Source organism: Apteryx rowi, unplaced genomic scaffold (assembly GCF_003343035.1).
Source record: "Apteryx rowi isolate R43461 unplaced genomic scaffold, aptRow1 scaffold_40, whole genome shotgun sequence".
In the NCBI taxonomy this organism is placed as follows: Eukaryota; Metazoa; Chordata; class Aves; order Apterygiformes; family Apterygidae; genus Apteryx; species Apteryx rowi.
In genome coordinates, this window is record NW_020450530.1 from 1,719,090 (window position 1) to 1,733,504 (window position 14,415).

General features: G+C 46.5%; 3 protein-coding genes and 1 long non-coding RNA gene across 8 annotated transcripts in view; 2 read left to right on the plus strand and 2 right to left on the minus strand.

The window, feature by feature from the left end:
- Positions 1-332, minus strand: part of GATC (glutamyl-tRNA amidotransferase subunit C) — a 2,768-nt gene extending 2,436 nt beyond the window's left edge. Inside the window, exon 1 of the mRNA XM_026075233.1 lies at positions 326-332. The gene's annotated coding sequence lies outside the window, so the exon portion shown is untranslated. The remainder of the gene's footprint in view (positions 1-325) is intronic.
- Positions 7-1,082, plus strand: TRIAP1 (TP53 regulated inhibitor of apoptosis 1). The gene is made up of 2 exons (XM_026075236.1): positions 7-175; positions 465-1,082. The coding sequence occupies exons 1-2, from the start codon at positions 29-31 to the stop codon at positions 546-548; spliced, it is 231 nt and encodes a 76-aa protein (XP_025931021.1). The 5' UTR covers positions 7-28; the 3' UTR covers positions 549-1,082.
- A 2,752-nt stretch (positions 1,083-3,834) lies between these two features.
- LOC112970636 (cytochrome c oxidase subunit 6A1, mitochondrial) lies at positions 3,835-5,337 on the minus strand. The gene is made up of 3 exons (XM_026075230.1): positions 5,189-5,337; positions 4,689-4,828; positions 3,835-4,095 (listed from the first exon to the last, which is right to left on the minus strand). Exons 1-3 carry the CDS (start codon positions 5,286-5,288, stop codon positions 4,009-4,011), a joined length of 327 nt encoding a protein of 108 aa, XP_025931015.1. The 5' UTR covers positions 5,289-5,337; the 3' UTR covers positions 3,835-4,008.
- A 74-nt stretch (positions 5,338-5,411) lies between these two features.
- Positions 5,412-14,415, plus strand: part of LOC112970641 — a 46,712-nt gene continuing 37,708 nt past the window's right edge. For 2 of the 5 annotated variants that reach the window (XR_003255101.1, XR_003255097.1), the window contains exons 1-4: positions 5,765-6,536; positions 7,290-7,388; positions 9,217-9,270; positions 13,919-14,028. This is a non-coding gene — a long non-coding RNA (uncharacterized LOC112970641). Of the gene's footprint in view, positions 5,451-5,525; positions 5,589-5,764; positions 6,910-7,289; positions 7,389-9,216; positions 9,271-13,918; positions 14,029-14,415 lie in introns of those variants that run through there. The other 3 variants (XR_003255099.1, XR_003255098.1, XR_003255100.1) reach the window with 3 other exon arrangements.

Below are 14,415 nucleotides of genomic sequence, written 5' to 3' on the forward strand. Positions count from 1 at the left end.
CGGGGGCCCGCGGGGCGCCGCCGCCGCCATGAACAGCGTGGGCGAGGCCTGCACGGAGCTGAAGCGCGAGTACGACCAGTGCTTCAACCGCTGGTTCGCCGAGACCTTCCTCAAGGGCGAGCGCGCCGCCGACCCCTGCGGGCAGCTCTTCCGCCGCTACCAGCTCTGCGTGCAGGTGCGGGGCCGGGCCCGGGGCCCCTCCCTCCCCTCCCGTTGCCGCCGCTCCTTCTCCTCCTCGGGGAAACCTTGCGCGCGGAGCCCGGTAGCCGGGAGCTCGCGCTGCGCTTCTGTGACGGGCTCTAGTTCACGCTGCGGTGCTACTTACCCGCGCCTGTTCGGGCACTTTTAATATTAAAGCTTTATCCAAAGCCGTCCTAAGATACTAACCGTAGGTCGTACTTCGTACCAAAGAGTACGTAATTTAGCACTGTAAAGGTGTATCAATTTATTTTTCTTTTTCACAGAAAGCAATCAAGGAGAAGGACATACCCATTGAAGGCCTGGAATTCATGGGCCCAAGCAAAGGAAAAACTGAAAACTCCTCTTGACCTCAGCTGTCCGCATGGAGTCACTAATATGAAGCTTCGGACTAAGAAATGTAACCGAACAAAAGACTAGACACCACCTGGAAAAGGCYTTTGTTAAGCTGCTTTCTCTGTGTAGCCTTTTAGGAAGCAAGTACTCGCCTCTGCTTGGGGGGTGGGGGAAGAAGGATCACGCGGTAATTACTGCCTCCTTTTCAATGAATGTTGGTGGTGGCTCAGCCTCTAACAGTGTGAAAACCCTTTTTAACTAACTTCCTATGTGAATGTACTCTATAATGGGAGAATACTTATTAGGATGGGCTGAGTTATTAGTTGATCTGTGACCAATTTCTCTTGCTTATTTATATAACACTTGAAAGCGTTTAAAAAGAGTATGAAGGGTTCTCATCTCTGTGCTAAATTTTGGAGAAACGAGTTTGATATGATCCTGAATGCTGAGGGGCTACTGTGTTGTTTTGTATCAATGCCAGGGGTGTTAGAAAAGCACTTATGCTGGACGTGCAATAACTTAGCTAAAATAAATATAAGCAGGCTATATTTTGTTCTAGTAGATAGCTGTCCAGTAGAATGTGAGTATGACCTCTGAGAGGGACAGAGATAGCCTGCAACAGAAGCTGAGTGCGGAGGGTACTCCCCAGCCTCTTCCGAGGTACTGAAACAAGCTGCAACTTGAATTTTCTCTTCTTTAGTGTTGTCTCTCCCTGCAGTAGAACTGCAGCGCAGACCCGGCCGTCATTCTACACGCTCTCTCACCAAGCGCCGGGTCGGCCGTGATTGTTGTCAGACTTTTGCTCAAGGTAGTTGGAAGTGTGTATTGAATGAGGGCAGCATTGGATTGAAGCTTGACAGCTGATATGGTTAAAGCCCCAGCTGCCTGTCCTATCTCTTGGGGCAACCTCACTGCTCACAGAGCTGCTCCTGAACCATGTGTAGTTCACACTTAGTAAAGCAAACTAAAGTTATTACCTCTTTGTAGGTGTGCTGGCTTGTAAACTACAGAAACTCAGATTAAGTTGTTCTGTAGTGGCAGTGACTGCTGAAAGGGTGAGATGGCCCGTTAACTCATCAGCTATCCCAGCCGAACGTGGTGTTGGTGCGTTAACTCCTTTGTGTAACCTGATGATGATACTGGTTTTGGTTTTCCTAGAGTGGCTGTCTGAGATTCCCTTCCTTTGAATGGCAGTAGAAGGGCTAAGGAGGCTTCTCCCTGGAAGGAATGGAAGGTTCCTGATGATGGGTGTTTCCTCACGTGGTTGTGAAGAAGTCATTAGGAATTAGCCTTTTCTTCTCTCCAAATCCCTTTTCTAATTCCTCTGTCCTGAGATACTCAGTGACAGAGCTTTGTTCCTGCAGATCTTGCAGGAACTAGGAAAAAGAAGGGGTTTGGAAGAGGAGTGAGTAGGGGGTGTAGATCAGGACCCACCCCCTCTCATCCAGGGGCCCTCAGAGCCTTGTGGCAGGGGAGATCTCCATTGATCCTCAGACAGGGATGGGCTAAAGCTGTCCCCTCTTAGTACACCAGTAGAGGTGAAGGAGTAAAAAGTCATTCTGGGCTGGGGATAAAAGAGAGAAGTCAGCTTTCTAATTCTGTTGGAAAAAGATGAGCTTCACTCATAGCTTTTTAAGGACTACCCGAAGTGTGATTCAGAGCCTTTACTTTAAAACAAACAAACAAATCACCCAGAAAATATTTCAGTTGCAGTTCTCAAACACAGTAGCTGGCTTGTCTGCGCTGCAGGTCCCAAGTAACAATTGCACATGCTTGAGAGTAGCTTAGGACTTGCGCTGAATATGAGGAACGGGGGCCTTTGTTCCCTGTGTCTTCAGCAGTGGCCTAAACACAGCAGCTTTTGAGCGCAGTCTGCTCTACAGTGTGTTTTAACCATGCTCCCTACTCAGGTGCATTAGACAGGTTGCTCAATAGGTGGTACAGTGATTAAATGTAGAACTTAACAGCTTGTTCTGTAACATTTAAAAATTGCTAGGTCACTCGGGTATAAATAAAATGTTTTCTCTAGGCAAGTTATGGGAAATATTCTAGGAGAACATTCTATTCTCTTAGAATATTATTCTGTTTTATTCTATATTCTATTCTAAATAGTGTGCTGGGGACTGTCAAGTGTGAAACTTTTTTTAAAGGAATAACATATACAACCACTTCACCTTTCTATAATCAGTTCCATATAGGAATAAATTTAGTGTTATTTAGTTAGTTAACTTTAAAACAACTGAGCCCATTAGTGCCTTATTCTGTGCTTTAAATACAGAAACACTTAATAGTCATTCTACTGCAGTGTTCCACTGAGTTAACTAGATAAATTATATTGAAACATGGGGAAAGGTGTCCTGCAGTGCCCACTTTAGAGCTTCTTACATTTAGCTCATTTACTATCCATCACTTCTTTCAGCAGCAGGATGCCAAGTCAGCTGTTGCAGTCTTCCTTTGGGGGAAAATAATGATATTAATGACAGCTAAGACGCAAGTGCTCTCTGCATTGTACCATGCAAAAGAATATAGAAGTTGCAGAGGGAATTGGAGAACAGTTGACTTGTGGAGAGGAAAAGCTTCAAAGTTGATGCTGTATTGGGACAGACTGAGGGCTTTAGACTTGGCTACTGACTTTGGAAAATAACATTTCAAGGAGAGCCTAGAACTTTAAACTTTAACCAGCAGAGCTGAGACGCTTCTCAGTGACGCAGTGCATATTACAGAGATGCAGTGGAGCAAAAAGTATGTTTTCATTTGTGAAGTCCATAAGAGAGACTTGTACAACTGAACCACAGCTCTCTGAAGAGCGTAGCTGCGGTAGCTTACATGCACTGCTTATAGTATACTAGGAAATTCCAGAGCTAAAGATTAATATTGTGAAATCGCAAAGAGCTTAATTACACACCTGTGACTGCTGCCACCTCCTGTCTCAGAACAGGCTGGGTGAGAGACAGTTGGCTTGATGATACTGTTAATAAAATCTGTTTATTGTAGTAGTTGATTATGCAGGATGCACTTCGGTATACGCTGAATTTTAATCTAGAATATCAGCCTAAAAACTGTTCATTTGAATGTGAGCTGTGTTTACAGTGATCAGGTAGACCAGGCATCATGCATTATTCACTTTCATATTCATGATGAATGCATTGCTAACGCTAGTATTATCAGCTACAGCAGCAAGTGCAACATTGAGTCAGTCAAACCCCTTTGTTACTGCACTATTGCTTGTGGGGCAGTTTCACTGTTTTAAGTAGAATAAACTTCTAAGGATTCATAGACTAACAAAAAAAAGTCAGATCCTGAATTTAAGTTAGGAGTTTTTATTTGAAGGACCTCTACACAAGTACATAACAGAGGTCGCAACACCATTCAACTTGATAGTAGAAGGAATGTAGAGTTTCTTAAACGGTGGTTCCCATAGAACACTCTGGTCCAAATACAGGAAGAGCCAAAGCTTTGGCTGTGGTCAAGATCTTAGTTTTCGTCTTCATAACCAGTTGGGAGAGCGTTAACATGGGGATTGTGGAATAGAGTTTTGTTCCCATCACCCCAGGGGAAAGGCTGTTGAAAGAAGAAAGAAAATAAGCCATTGGCAGCTAGTGGAAAGATCTGCTACAGCTCAGGAAATTAACTCTTGCAGCAGGAAATAGACTCAAACATCACACAGCTTGAAAGGCTGGTGAATTAAGCAAGCTAACAGCTGTTCTTCAGGTTGTACAATGTGAGAGGTGGAAAACAGTCTCCGTTAGCTGGAGGCAGCTAACTATCTCTGGCAGTAAGGTCACTGCCAGGACATCAAAGATCAATACTGTCAAGACCCTTGTTTTGAGAGTTCGGGATCAGCTCTATTAGCCTTTAGATCTGTATTAGCGTAAGGTAACTAAAGCAGCTCTGTGGCTGAAGCATTTTCAGTGATGCATCAGCAGAATTACTCTGGGAAAGCAAAGGCTAGTTCTAGATCCACGAATGCAATGGGTACTTCAGCTCAGCTGTGAGACCCTCTATTGCTGTCTTAGAAATAAAGTTAAGATCATACTTATGGATGCAGCAGCTCACTGCGTAGATAAGAAAGCAACAGAAGCTGTAGTAACCTCAGATGGAGCTCTGCAATCACAGAAGATAAGGCCGCCTTCAAACAGAGCACTGGAACGTACCTTGGTCCTGATCCGGAGGTGAGCATAAGGAATAAACTCAGGTCTTTCGTGCTTGTGCTCTGCTTTCAAGTAGCAGTTCAGCATGCAGACACCAACTCCAGGAAGAGCAACCACAAAGGTCAGGAGCTTCCACAGGCGGGCTAGGAAGTGAGAGAGCGCATTATCTGAACTAGAGCAGCAGCAGTCGAGATTTCTGTGGAAGCTGCCCCGGGAGCCCGATAAATACACTTGTACAGTCGCTAGGAATTACGGGAACTGTTGAGTCCCCTCAGCAGGCCGTGGGGCTCCCCAAGGGGAGAGCGGGGAGACTCCCGAGCCGTAGCGCGGGGGGAGAGCGGGGAGACCCCCGCGCCGCTCCCCCCGAGCTGCATTTAGGGGTTATTTACCGTCGCGCAAAGCCCCCCCCTTCCCCCCGCCGCCGCCGCCGCAGAGGGCGGCGCCTGCCAAGGGCAACGGTGCCGCGGCGCCGGGCTGCGCCCCCGCCCCGGGGGCCCCGTTACCTCCGCCGGGCTCGTGGACCGCGGCCGACATGCGGCGCCCCGGCAGGGAGCGCGGGGCGGCGGCAAGCAGCAGCCGGGAGACCCTCGCGAGCGCCGCCATCCCCTCAGCCTCCGGGGCGCCCACCGGAACCGGAAGCCACGGCGGCCCGCAGGGGACACAAGCTGCGCAAGGACGTTGCGCGTGCGCACTAGCGCTCCCACCTCGAGCCTGACCTTGAGCCGCGGCGGGCCGAGCCGCCTTGCTGCGCATGCGCTGTCCTCGGTCCGGGCGCGGGCGGGGGTGGTGGGGGGAGAAACCGTTAGTCGCGTGACGTGCGTCGCGCCCTGTGGGCGAGGGGGTCYGGCGCCATTTTGGCGCTGAGGTGCAGAGGCGCCGCTTTGCCCAGCCAAGGCGCGGGAGGTGCTGCCGTGTGGGCGGCCCCGGCGTTTTGGGGACGGGGACGGGGTGCTGGGAGAGTGCTGCGGAGCACTGCGGGTGCCTGGGGCCAGTCTGGAAGGGCCTGTGGAGCTGGGGTGGGGCTGGTGTAGAGGCGGGGGGCAGTCGAGGCGAGGGGGGAGCACAGGAGCTCCCGGAAGGAGATTGCAGGTGGGCGCCAGGGACTGTCAGGATGGGGCACGGAGAAGGACAACTACAGTGAGTGGCTGTGGCCGCTGACAGTGGTTTTGTGCTGGCTTGTGCTGCACGCTGAAGTGCAACAACGGATGGGAGCAGTGACCAGGCTGTTCTCCAGAGCAGAAGGAGTAGGGGAAGAAACTTCCCAATGCTAATGTCCATAGCTGAGGTTCAGAGACTGTGTGTATTCAGTACAGATCACTTAGGAGACAGTCCTGGCATCCTGGGTAGAATTTCCTGTCAGTGGAGCAATTACAGTGCTGTATTTGAGTTTCTGTCACGTAGCAGCAGGGAATGGCCATTACGTTCGTCAGTAGCGCTTTTTCACATTAGGGACCAATCTCATCACTGGGATATGAAAACTCTTTCAGTCAGTGGCAGTAAAAAGATGTTTGTCATAAATGAAATGTATTTTCATAACCAGTGATGTGTTTTTAATTATCTAGATTCCTGGGATGATTCTGCTGAAATAGAATTAACAACATCAGTTGAATAAACACAAGATCTTCAGAAGAACTCTTCATTGTAATTAATTTGCAAGTGTCTGGATCCTGTTATTATAATAACTTTTTATTGGAATCTGATGGTTGCCTGTTTGACCTTTGGTAGAAGCCATGTAGGTGGAGAGTACATTTTCAAATACTCATCAACTCTGAAGTAGAATGAGAGGACTCCTGTACTGGCTGTACAGACAGAAACAGACACTGTGAAAGTAGAGGAACAGGGAACCTGAAGGTAAGGACAATGGCAAGGTCTGGTTTGTGAGGGAATGATGATGAAGGAATTGCATTTTCCATACTCGCAAGGTATGTTCAACTGTGGAAGGAGAAGAAAGTGGTTCCACTCTCTGATGAAGTAGATGTCTGTGAAAGATGAAGAGAAGCAGAAGGAAAGCTCAAGAGCTTGGTTTGTATAGCCAGATCTCCTGGGCTGGGGTTATGTTATTACACATTGCCGCTCTGGCTATGCATAATATAGGCCCAGTTCAGCGCAGCTCCACAAAACTGATCACCTTTTCTGTGGCAAGACCAAAGCATGTTGTGGCATGGCTGGGTTGCTGTTACAACATGGTCATTAGACAGTAGGAAGCTGCGTCTGCTGTTGGGAAGTAAGTATGATTTCATTCTGCTCACTTGGATGAGGGCTTGAATCTTATTGTGTAGCATATAGAAATGGTGAGGTGGCTGACATCTTAGAAGGCTGTTGTGAAACATATCTTGACATAAAAATATTGCCCAGATAAGTTTGCTATATCTTTCCAGTGTAAACTGTTAATAAATAATTTGGTATTTGATAGACTCTTATTTTTTAAATCATGATTACCTCTTCCAGTGATCCACCTTCATATTCTTTCATTTAATATAGCATTTCAAGATCAGTCCTCTTTCTGCACTGAAAGAAAAACAGGTATTTCGTGGTGGCATTGTGTATGTCTACCTACAGAACTGTTCTCCTAATGTCTGCATCCATCTGATGCATTTTTTACAGTGCAGACCTGAAACAACTGCAGCTCACCATGCATGTGCACACTTCTTTCTTGGATGGAGTTTGGAGTATTACATGGTGAAGTTATTGCCCACATTGGAGGTGAATTTTGTCTTTCTCCACCTACATCATTTAGATTTCAGGCTTATGAGATGTGTAATACCAGGCTTTTTTAGAAATTAGAATGTGAATTTTCTTGTGAAAGGAAGTTGTAAGAAGTTTTTTGTATAATGTTTAAAGGATGAAACCAAGATTAAGTTCTTTATCCTAAAGCAAATTACAGCATTGATTTAATAGCAGGAACCATGTAAACAAAACCACTCTTACTTATAGCAAAAAAAACCCTGTAAGCAGAAAACAGACATTAACACTTCCAAAGGTGACCATGCAGTTAAGAGCAGAGGAGAAAGCAGAGAAAACAAAAAAAGATCAGCAAAACAAGTAACAAACTGCTGTCTAGGCTAAGGAAAGAAGCATAAAGTGGGACTCTCAAAAAGTTTTTGAGCTGTGTTGCCACAGGAGCCTCAGAAGACAACATGCAAGGGCCCAGCAGGAGGTGAGAGCAGACAAGGTGTGCTTCTTCCTAACTCTTCTTGGCACCTAAAATGTCCTCTGACACCACTGACAGTCTTGAAAATGCTCTTCCACCACAGGGTCACTTAGTAATGGCAACTCTTAGCACTGCTGCCCCAGATCAAAAGAAGCTGCTTGTGGGCACTTCTTCCACCCTTGGAGCTCCAAGGGACTGGTGGAGAGCAAGTGAAAATGGAGGCTTGGGTTGGTCCTGAGCCCGAGTACTCTGGCAGTTTCGTTGCAGTCTCTGAGTTACGTTGGTTTAAAATGAGACTTTCACAGGCTTTATCATCCCAAAAGCTGCAATGAATGTCCATGTTAGCTGGGTCAGGAGACTAATGGGGCTGATTCACCTCTTCTTTAAATGTGGTGTAAGCTGGGAGTGACTGCTGAAATACACAAAAAATTATACCTGATGCATTTCTTCTAACTGAGAGAAGACAAGCAGATATTTGAAGAAAACTAGATATTTTAAAAAGAGAATTTTGAGGAATGTTTTGATATAGTTGTATAAAATATGCTGTATATGTATGTGTGCGATATGTAATGGTTATTATCACTGTCATGATTGCACTCATCCTGAGGGCAGAGCAAAAACCTTTATAAAGGAAAGTGTCAGTGAATGAGGAGTCTCAACTGTGCCGCTGCCTCAGTAGCTCTGCCTGGGTTACTGACGCGTGCTGTGGGACCCACCTTTCGGGCTCGCTGTATGTGCTGTTGCCTTACACGAGAGGTGCAACAGGAGTTTTTCTGAAACAAACCTATGTGAGGGCCTGTCAGTTCATTTAGTCACCTCTAAAAATCTGGTCCTAAATCCAACATTTTGAGGAAGTTTGAACAAGTACATTTTTCAAAAGACCCACCATCCTGGGAGCCTTTATCTTTAGAGTGAAGAAATGCTACAGTTTGCTCTGCATTGGCAAGAAAAAAAAAAAAAGGCGCTGGGAGCCAATCACTTCCAGAAAGCTGGTTTCAGTGAGGTGGTGGAATACTTGGAGGTCAGGCCCACAACTCCTGTAATCCGACTTGGATATCCAGCGACTGTCTCCAGTTGGATATGCAGTAGTGATGTACAGCGTCTGATTCAAATGCTCTATATCACTGTTCAGTTTAGCAAAAATCTGAATGACTGCAGTGACCTAGTGTTCAGTACAGGTGGAGTTGACTCTGCAAACTGAAGAAGAACGTTTGTAACACAAATTTTAGAAGTCTATGTGCTAAGCACAGAAATGCTCAGCATTAAGGTAACAGTCCTAAGTTAGCAAGTTCTGCCGTAGTGGCGTTCCACTGTAATTCAGAATCAAAGAACGCTTTCAAAATATTTGTTTTTCACCTTTCTTTTTTTTGTTTTTCCTAGCTGCAGTGGTAGATCGTGGGGAGAAGAGGACATGGATAACTGCATAAATCACTGGTGAGATGTGATTTATAAAAGCCCTCCGAAACCCTCAGCTGGGGCCGAAGGCTCTCTGAGGGCAGTGCCGGTCTGGTCCGCCTGGGGGCAAACTGCATTCACTGGAAGCGCCTCTCCGTGGGGAAGGTTTGGAAACAGCAAGCGTACCCACAAGCAACACTGGCATTTCAAAGTGCAATCTCATCTTTGTGCATTTGCAAGTTTTCAGGGACCTGCTCATCCCTCTAGAATAGCAGTGCTTCCTCCATCAGATATGGATGGGGCAGTGTCTTAACAAATGCGGAGACAGTGCTGCAGAGATAGCGCCTGTGTCTCAAACTTCACAGAGTTTCAGGGGGATTCTTCATCTTCTCCCTGTAGTCCTGAAACTGCAGAAATCAATATTCTGCCATCTGTAAATCCTTTGTTCCCCTTTTCACCAGGGCTTTATCAGCTTTGTAAGTGAAGGAGGGAGGGGGAAAAGGGCGTTCAGGGAGCCATTGTCCCTTCTCTCGGAATGATCTGGAAGCACTATGCAAATCTTTATTTGAAGACCCTGGGAACTGGGGGAGGGCTTTAGCTGCGAGCTCAGTAGGAGGGGAGCTCTGCATCCCTGCTCACACACTCCTGCCTAGTGCAAGTAGCTGGGAAGAGTTTTATTGAACTGGCAGAAGAGGTGCTTTGTGCACTTCTGTGAGGCTTTGCACTCCTTATATCTCCCGCTTTGTGCATTTTTCTGCCTGCCCCTTCTAAATTCTTGCATGAGAATTGGGCGGGGGAGAGCTTGCAGAGCTGTATTTAGTAATTATGAAATCAGAACAGTGCAGTGTGCACCTCTCCGGCGTCCTTCCCTTGCACACTTAGGGGCTTTGCCTGGAAGTCTCCCACCAGGCTGTCAGGCAGCCCCACCAGTGCTAGCGTGAGTCCAGTGTGCATAGCCTGGCTGCCGGCACGAACCTGGGGCACAGACACAGTAAGCAAATGATTCAGCTCCTCAGGAATAATGGGGTAAAATAGTTTGGAGTTCTTAAATTATCACACTGTAGCCAAATCTTAAAAAGCCTCCTCTTATCCGGGCAAAGGCTCACAGTCCAGTACCTGCTTTATGAAATCCTGCAGTCTGTCCGGTTTGGCTCAGAGCTCTGTGTCACCTGTTTTGTATTAGGAGAGGGTCACACTAACTGCCAGTTTCCTGGAAACTGTGTAGGGTCCTTCTTAGGCCTCACGGAAAGGGAAATATCCTGGCTGCACGGACACATGGGTGAATAGGGCAGTGGGGGAGGAAGCATGCAGATTCAGATCTGGGCATTTTTGTGCCGACAAGCTCCTGTAAAGGCAGCCGCAGTCGTCCTGATTTTCTGACCTTTGTTTTCTCTCATGGCAGTAGTCCCGTTTACTTTGCAAACTTTGGGGCTTTTTTGTTTTCCAACAAACTGTAAAAATGTCTTCAAACTATGACAGTCCTGGAAAGCCCAACACTGTTCTCTTTCTCCTGGGCCATTGAGAAGATGGTACCTTTTAAAAATCTCACCTTCAAAATCATAGGAACACGTCATGAGACCTGTTTCTCTATTACCTTCCACCTTATATCCAAAGCAGCATAAAATGCTGCCATTTTGATCTGCTAGTACTTTACTGCTTTGCAGATTGAAAAGAAAGAGTGTGTCACAAGCATATTCTGTCACACACAATTGGTATATGCATGGGGTCTAAATCATTCTTTTCAAGTGTGAGTCTAGAGTGACTCAGCTGACTTTGGTGAGTGTACCCTGGAACTGTGCTAACTAGAAACTAGTCTGTATGTGCCCTCTCGCTCCCGTAAGTGCTCCCGCTACCTGTGCGCACTCACACAGCCGTGTAGACGCTTTTCCAAGTACACTTGTTTGCATGCACGCTGATGTATGAATGCACGTTCTTCTCACCCACTCGTCACATATGCATGCAAACACATACACATTCTCAAGTGCACACATCCATTCCCTTTCTCTCATATACATTTGCACACATACACAGACCTTTTTGAAAGCTCCTGTTTTCAGAAAGGTTTTATTTATAGGTCCCGCCTGGTTGTGAATGTGAAAGGGAGAAAGCTCCTCAGAGGGTTCCTTTCATGTGTAAATCAGCCTGGGCTGAGAGCTTTGGGGTCACTGAGAGGAGGATTTCACTCTTAATTACTCAGAGAGAAAGCAGGCAGGGGACTTTCTCAAACTAATAGTGTTGTTCTCTGCTGGGGAAAGCAGCTTGAGACGCCGGAGCTTCTCTTGCATCAGACGTCGGGCTCTGATTCACAGGCCTCTGCCAGCGGCAGAGCTGGTGTGTATGTGGCACTGGGAGCAAACACGGCCAGCTTCCAAATTGGCTTACTCACGTCTTAGGGATGGTTATGTTCGTTCTCATAACTGGCTGTTCTTTGGAGACCAGTGGAGGAGCTGAGCTAGTCTGATTGACTTTATACCACCTTTATTGAAAAATTGTGTTAGTCCGTGCTGCACATATTCGTGACTCCATCTAAGGACCACCAAATTCTTCGAGACATACTCGAAGGCTCCCTGTTCTCTGCAAAGTAGAAAAATGTTATTGTCTAGAGCTTAGTCCAATGAGCAAGGCTCTGAACTTGGACTTAAAACCAGCATTGAATTCCCAGTTGGGCCCCACAATGCCTTTGTGACCTTTGACAAGAGGTTCGCCACCCTGTGCTGGTTGTGAAACAGGGCATAATCTCTCCGGAATGGGGATGTTAAGAGCACAAGCCAGGATTGTGATACTCTTGGTTATAAGGCTGTGTGAGTGCTGAGATAAATGTGGGTGATGAGCATATCTGAGGAGCTATGTCTTTTTCTCGGAGTGCAATACAAGCACGTAGATTYCCGTGCCGACGTGTCGTTATCACCTTTGTTTCATCGACACAAAACTGCCCCCAGGAATCCACTGCAAAGACAGGAGTACCCAGGGCACAAGCCACCCGCTTCTGTACAGGAGTCATAGGACCTGCTTGCGCATTAATATGAAGTACAGCCGCAAAATGCAGCTGTCGGCAGTTGCAGGGAAGAGATGCACTGTGTTGTCCAGTGTGCATGCACACACAAGCAAGTATATTTTTTAACTTTAGCTGGCTCAGTTAAAACTACATCCTCGCATTTGTGCTTCATTTTCACATGGCCTCTGCTTTTCTAGATAAGAAATAAATGCTGCAAGAGCTGAAAGTTTTCAAACTATTCACAGACAGCCCCACTGAAGCCCTGGTACAATGTTCTTGAAGTTGCCTTAGTTAAGCTTGCCTGGGAAGGCTGAGGTTTTTGTCCGGGAGCACCTGTCTGAGGAAGGTAGCAGGAGTGGTGGGAGCCATCAGCAGATGAGGTCAGCGCTCTGAAGTGTCTGCAGAGGTCAGAGAGAAATGAATGGGTCATTTCTTTTGCAAATGAAGAGCTGCAGCCTGGAGCAGCCTTAGCAGAGCCCAGCATGTGGGTCCAGGCTGCTCCTTTTATGAGCTGATGGAAATGGGGCCCGAACGGACTTCCCTGATGGGGTTCTGTCATAGCCTTTGTTGTCACAGCCTCCCCCAGCCTGCGCCGGGCAGAGAGTATGGATTCAGGGTTATCCTGGCTGCCCGCGCAGAGTCGAGACGATAAGGGCTTTACAGCTGCGTAGCAAATCTAAGGCAACACTGTATCCGTATTGCCATTCCACAAGGAGACCCTCGCTTTGAGATGTAGAACGCGTGTTTCTGTTTGCTTTAGTGCTCCTTTTTAGCCAACTTGCCTTAAAGTGAATAAATCTGAGGGCTGTCTTAAAATAATGCATACGACTGAGGAGCAAGGATTAAGAAGCTTGGATTCGAGTCTTGATTCTGATGGTAAATTGTCAGTTACCTTGAGAACGTCTTATGAATGCTTTATGCCTCAGTTTTCCTGCAAAATACTGAATAATAGTAGTATATTTATTTTTCTAAAACATTTTGAGGACTTTGGGTACAGAATACTTTATGTATGCAAAGTTTTCTAATATTAAGCTAAGCATTTAAGTAGCATGTTCTGTAAGTGAAATAACTGTTTTTGTCTATTTTTTGTGCAACAATTTTATTTTCTCCAAATTGTTAATTTAGAATTAATTTTATACCATATGGGCAAGGTCAATTCTGTCTTGTCATTTGCTCCTTTTGCGTCTTTGTGGGCGACCGCAGAACTTCTTTTGCTGTGACATTGTAATGGGAGGTGGAGACACCTCGAGGAGAAGGTCAAAACAGACAACAGCAATTATAGTCAATAGCCTCAATGACTCGAGAAAATCAGGCCTCAATTATATGCTTACATGTGATCTGTCTATGGCATCTTTCCTATGTACAGGTGTTTAAAACAAGGCAGGGCAGAGGAATAACTGTTTCCCTTGTAGGAGTGCTAGGAACAGTGTTCCACAGCCTCAGACAGAGCAGGGCAGGGTGGGGGTTTTAAGGGAAAGGTGCCTAAGGCTGGAGTACCTGTGCTCTGGCTTTTTCTCACTACTGTAATGTTCCAACGGGGGCCATGGCAAGCAGCTAGAAATTAGAATAACCCTGGCTCTGCCAGAACTTGCACCAGAGAGGAAAGTGGACTTAGGTTTAGATTTTATTTTATTCAACCTCTGCTATTTGTGAAGGATTGTTCTTTATGGTGTTTATCTCCATTTTCCTTAGAAACCTCAGGAGGACTGTCTACCCTTCAAAATCTGTTATGTTATACCCAGCCACTCTCAGTAGGTTGCAGAAAGAGGACATACATATAATCACAATATGTCTTCAGAGGGGTGAGTGTGTTCTTTTTTTCCTAGGAACAACCGAGTTTAAACTACTTTGTGTAAGGGGAGCTGAAAGAGAAGATCGATGTTTCTAAGGGCTTGGGGACAGTTTCGCATTTGGGGTAAGGCTGGGGTTCGCAATGGAGGCCTGCGCCCAGGCAGTAATTTGACGGCAGACATGGGCACACAGTAATGCAGTCTCTGGAAATCACAGAAGCCTGCTGAGTTATTGTGAGCTGGAGGAGCCTTTCTGTTTGTGGGCACATGGGTCTGCCTGCCTCACATTGTGAAGACATAACTGAGACATAAAGGAGGCTGGCAAATTGCAGAACACTGATGGAAGGGGGGACGCCAGGCAGAAGAGGAAAACTTAAGAGTTTGTGGACAAAAGGCTCA

What these genes read in the sequence shown, in the direction of transcription:
- LOC112970636 (XM_026075230.1), bottom strand. Translation starts at nt 5,288, where the DNA reads ATGGCGGCGCTCGCGAGGGTCTCCCGGCTGCTGCTTGCCGCCGCCCCG. An exon ending in GGTCCACGAGCCCGGCGGAG is followed by an intron (nt 4,829 to 5,188) that starts GTAACGGGGCCC and finishes CTCACTTCCTAG; the next exon opens with CCCGCCTGTGGAAGCTCCTG. An exon ending in ACCTCCGGATCAGGACCAAG is followed by an intron (nt 4,096 to 4,688) that starts GTACGTTCCAGT and finishes TTCTTTCAACAG; the next exon opens with CCTTTCCCCTGGGGTGATGG.
- TRIAP1 (XM_026075236.1), top strand. Translation starts at nt 29, where the DNA reads ATGAACAGCGTGGGCGAGGCCTGCACGGAGCTGAAGCGCGAGTACGAC. An exon ending in GCTACCAGCTCTGCGTGCAG is followed by an intron (nt 176 to 464) that starts GTGCGGGGCCGG and finishes TCTTTTTCACAG; the next exon opens with AAAGCAATCAAGGAGAAGGA.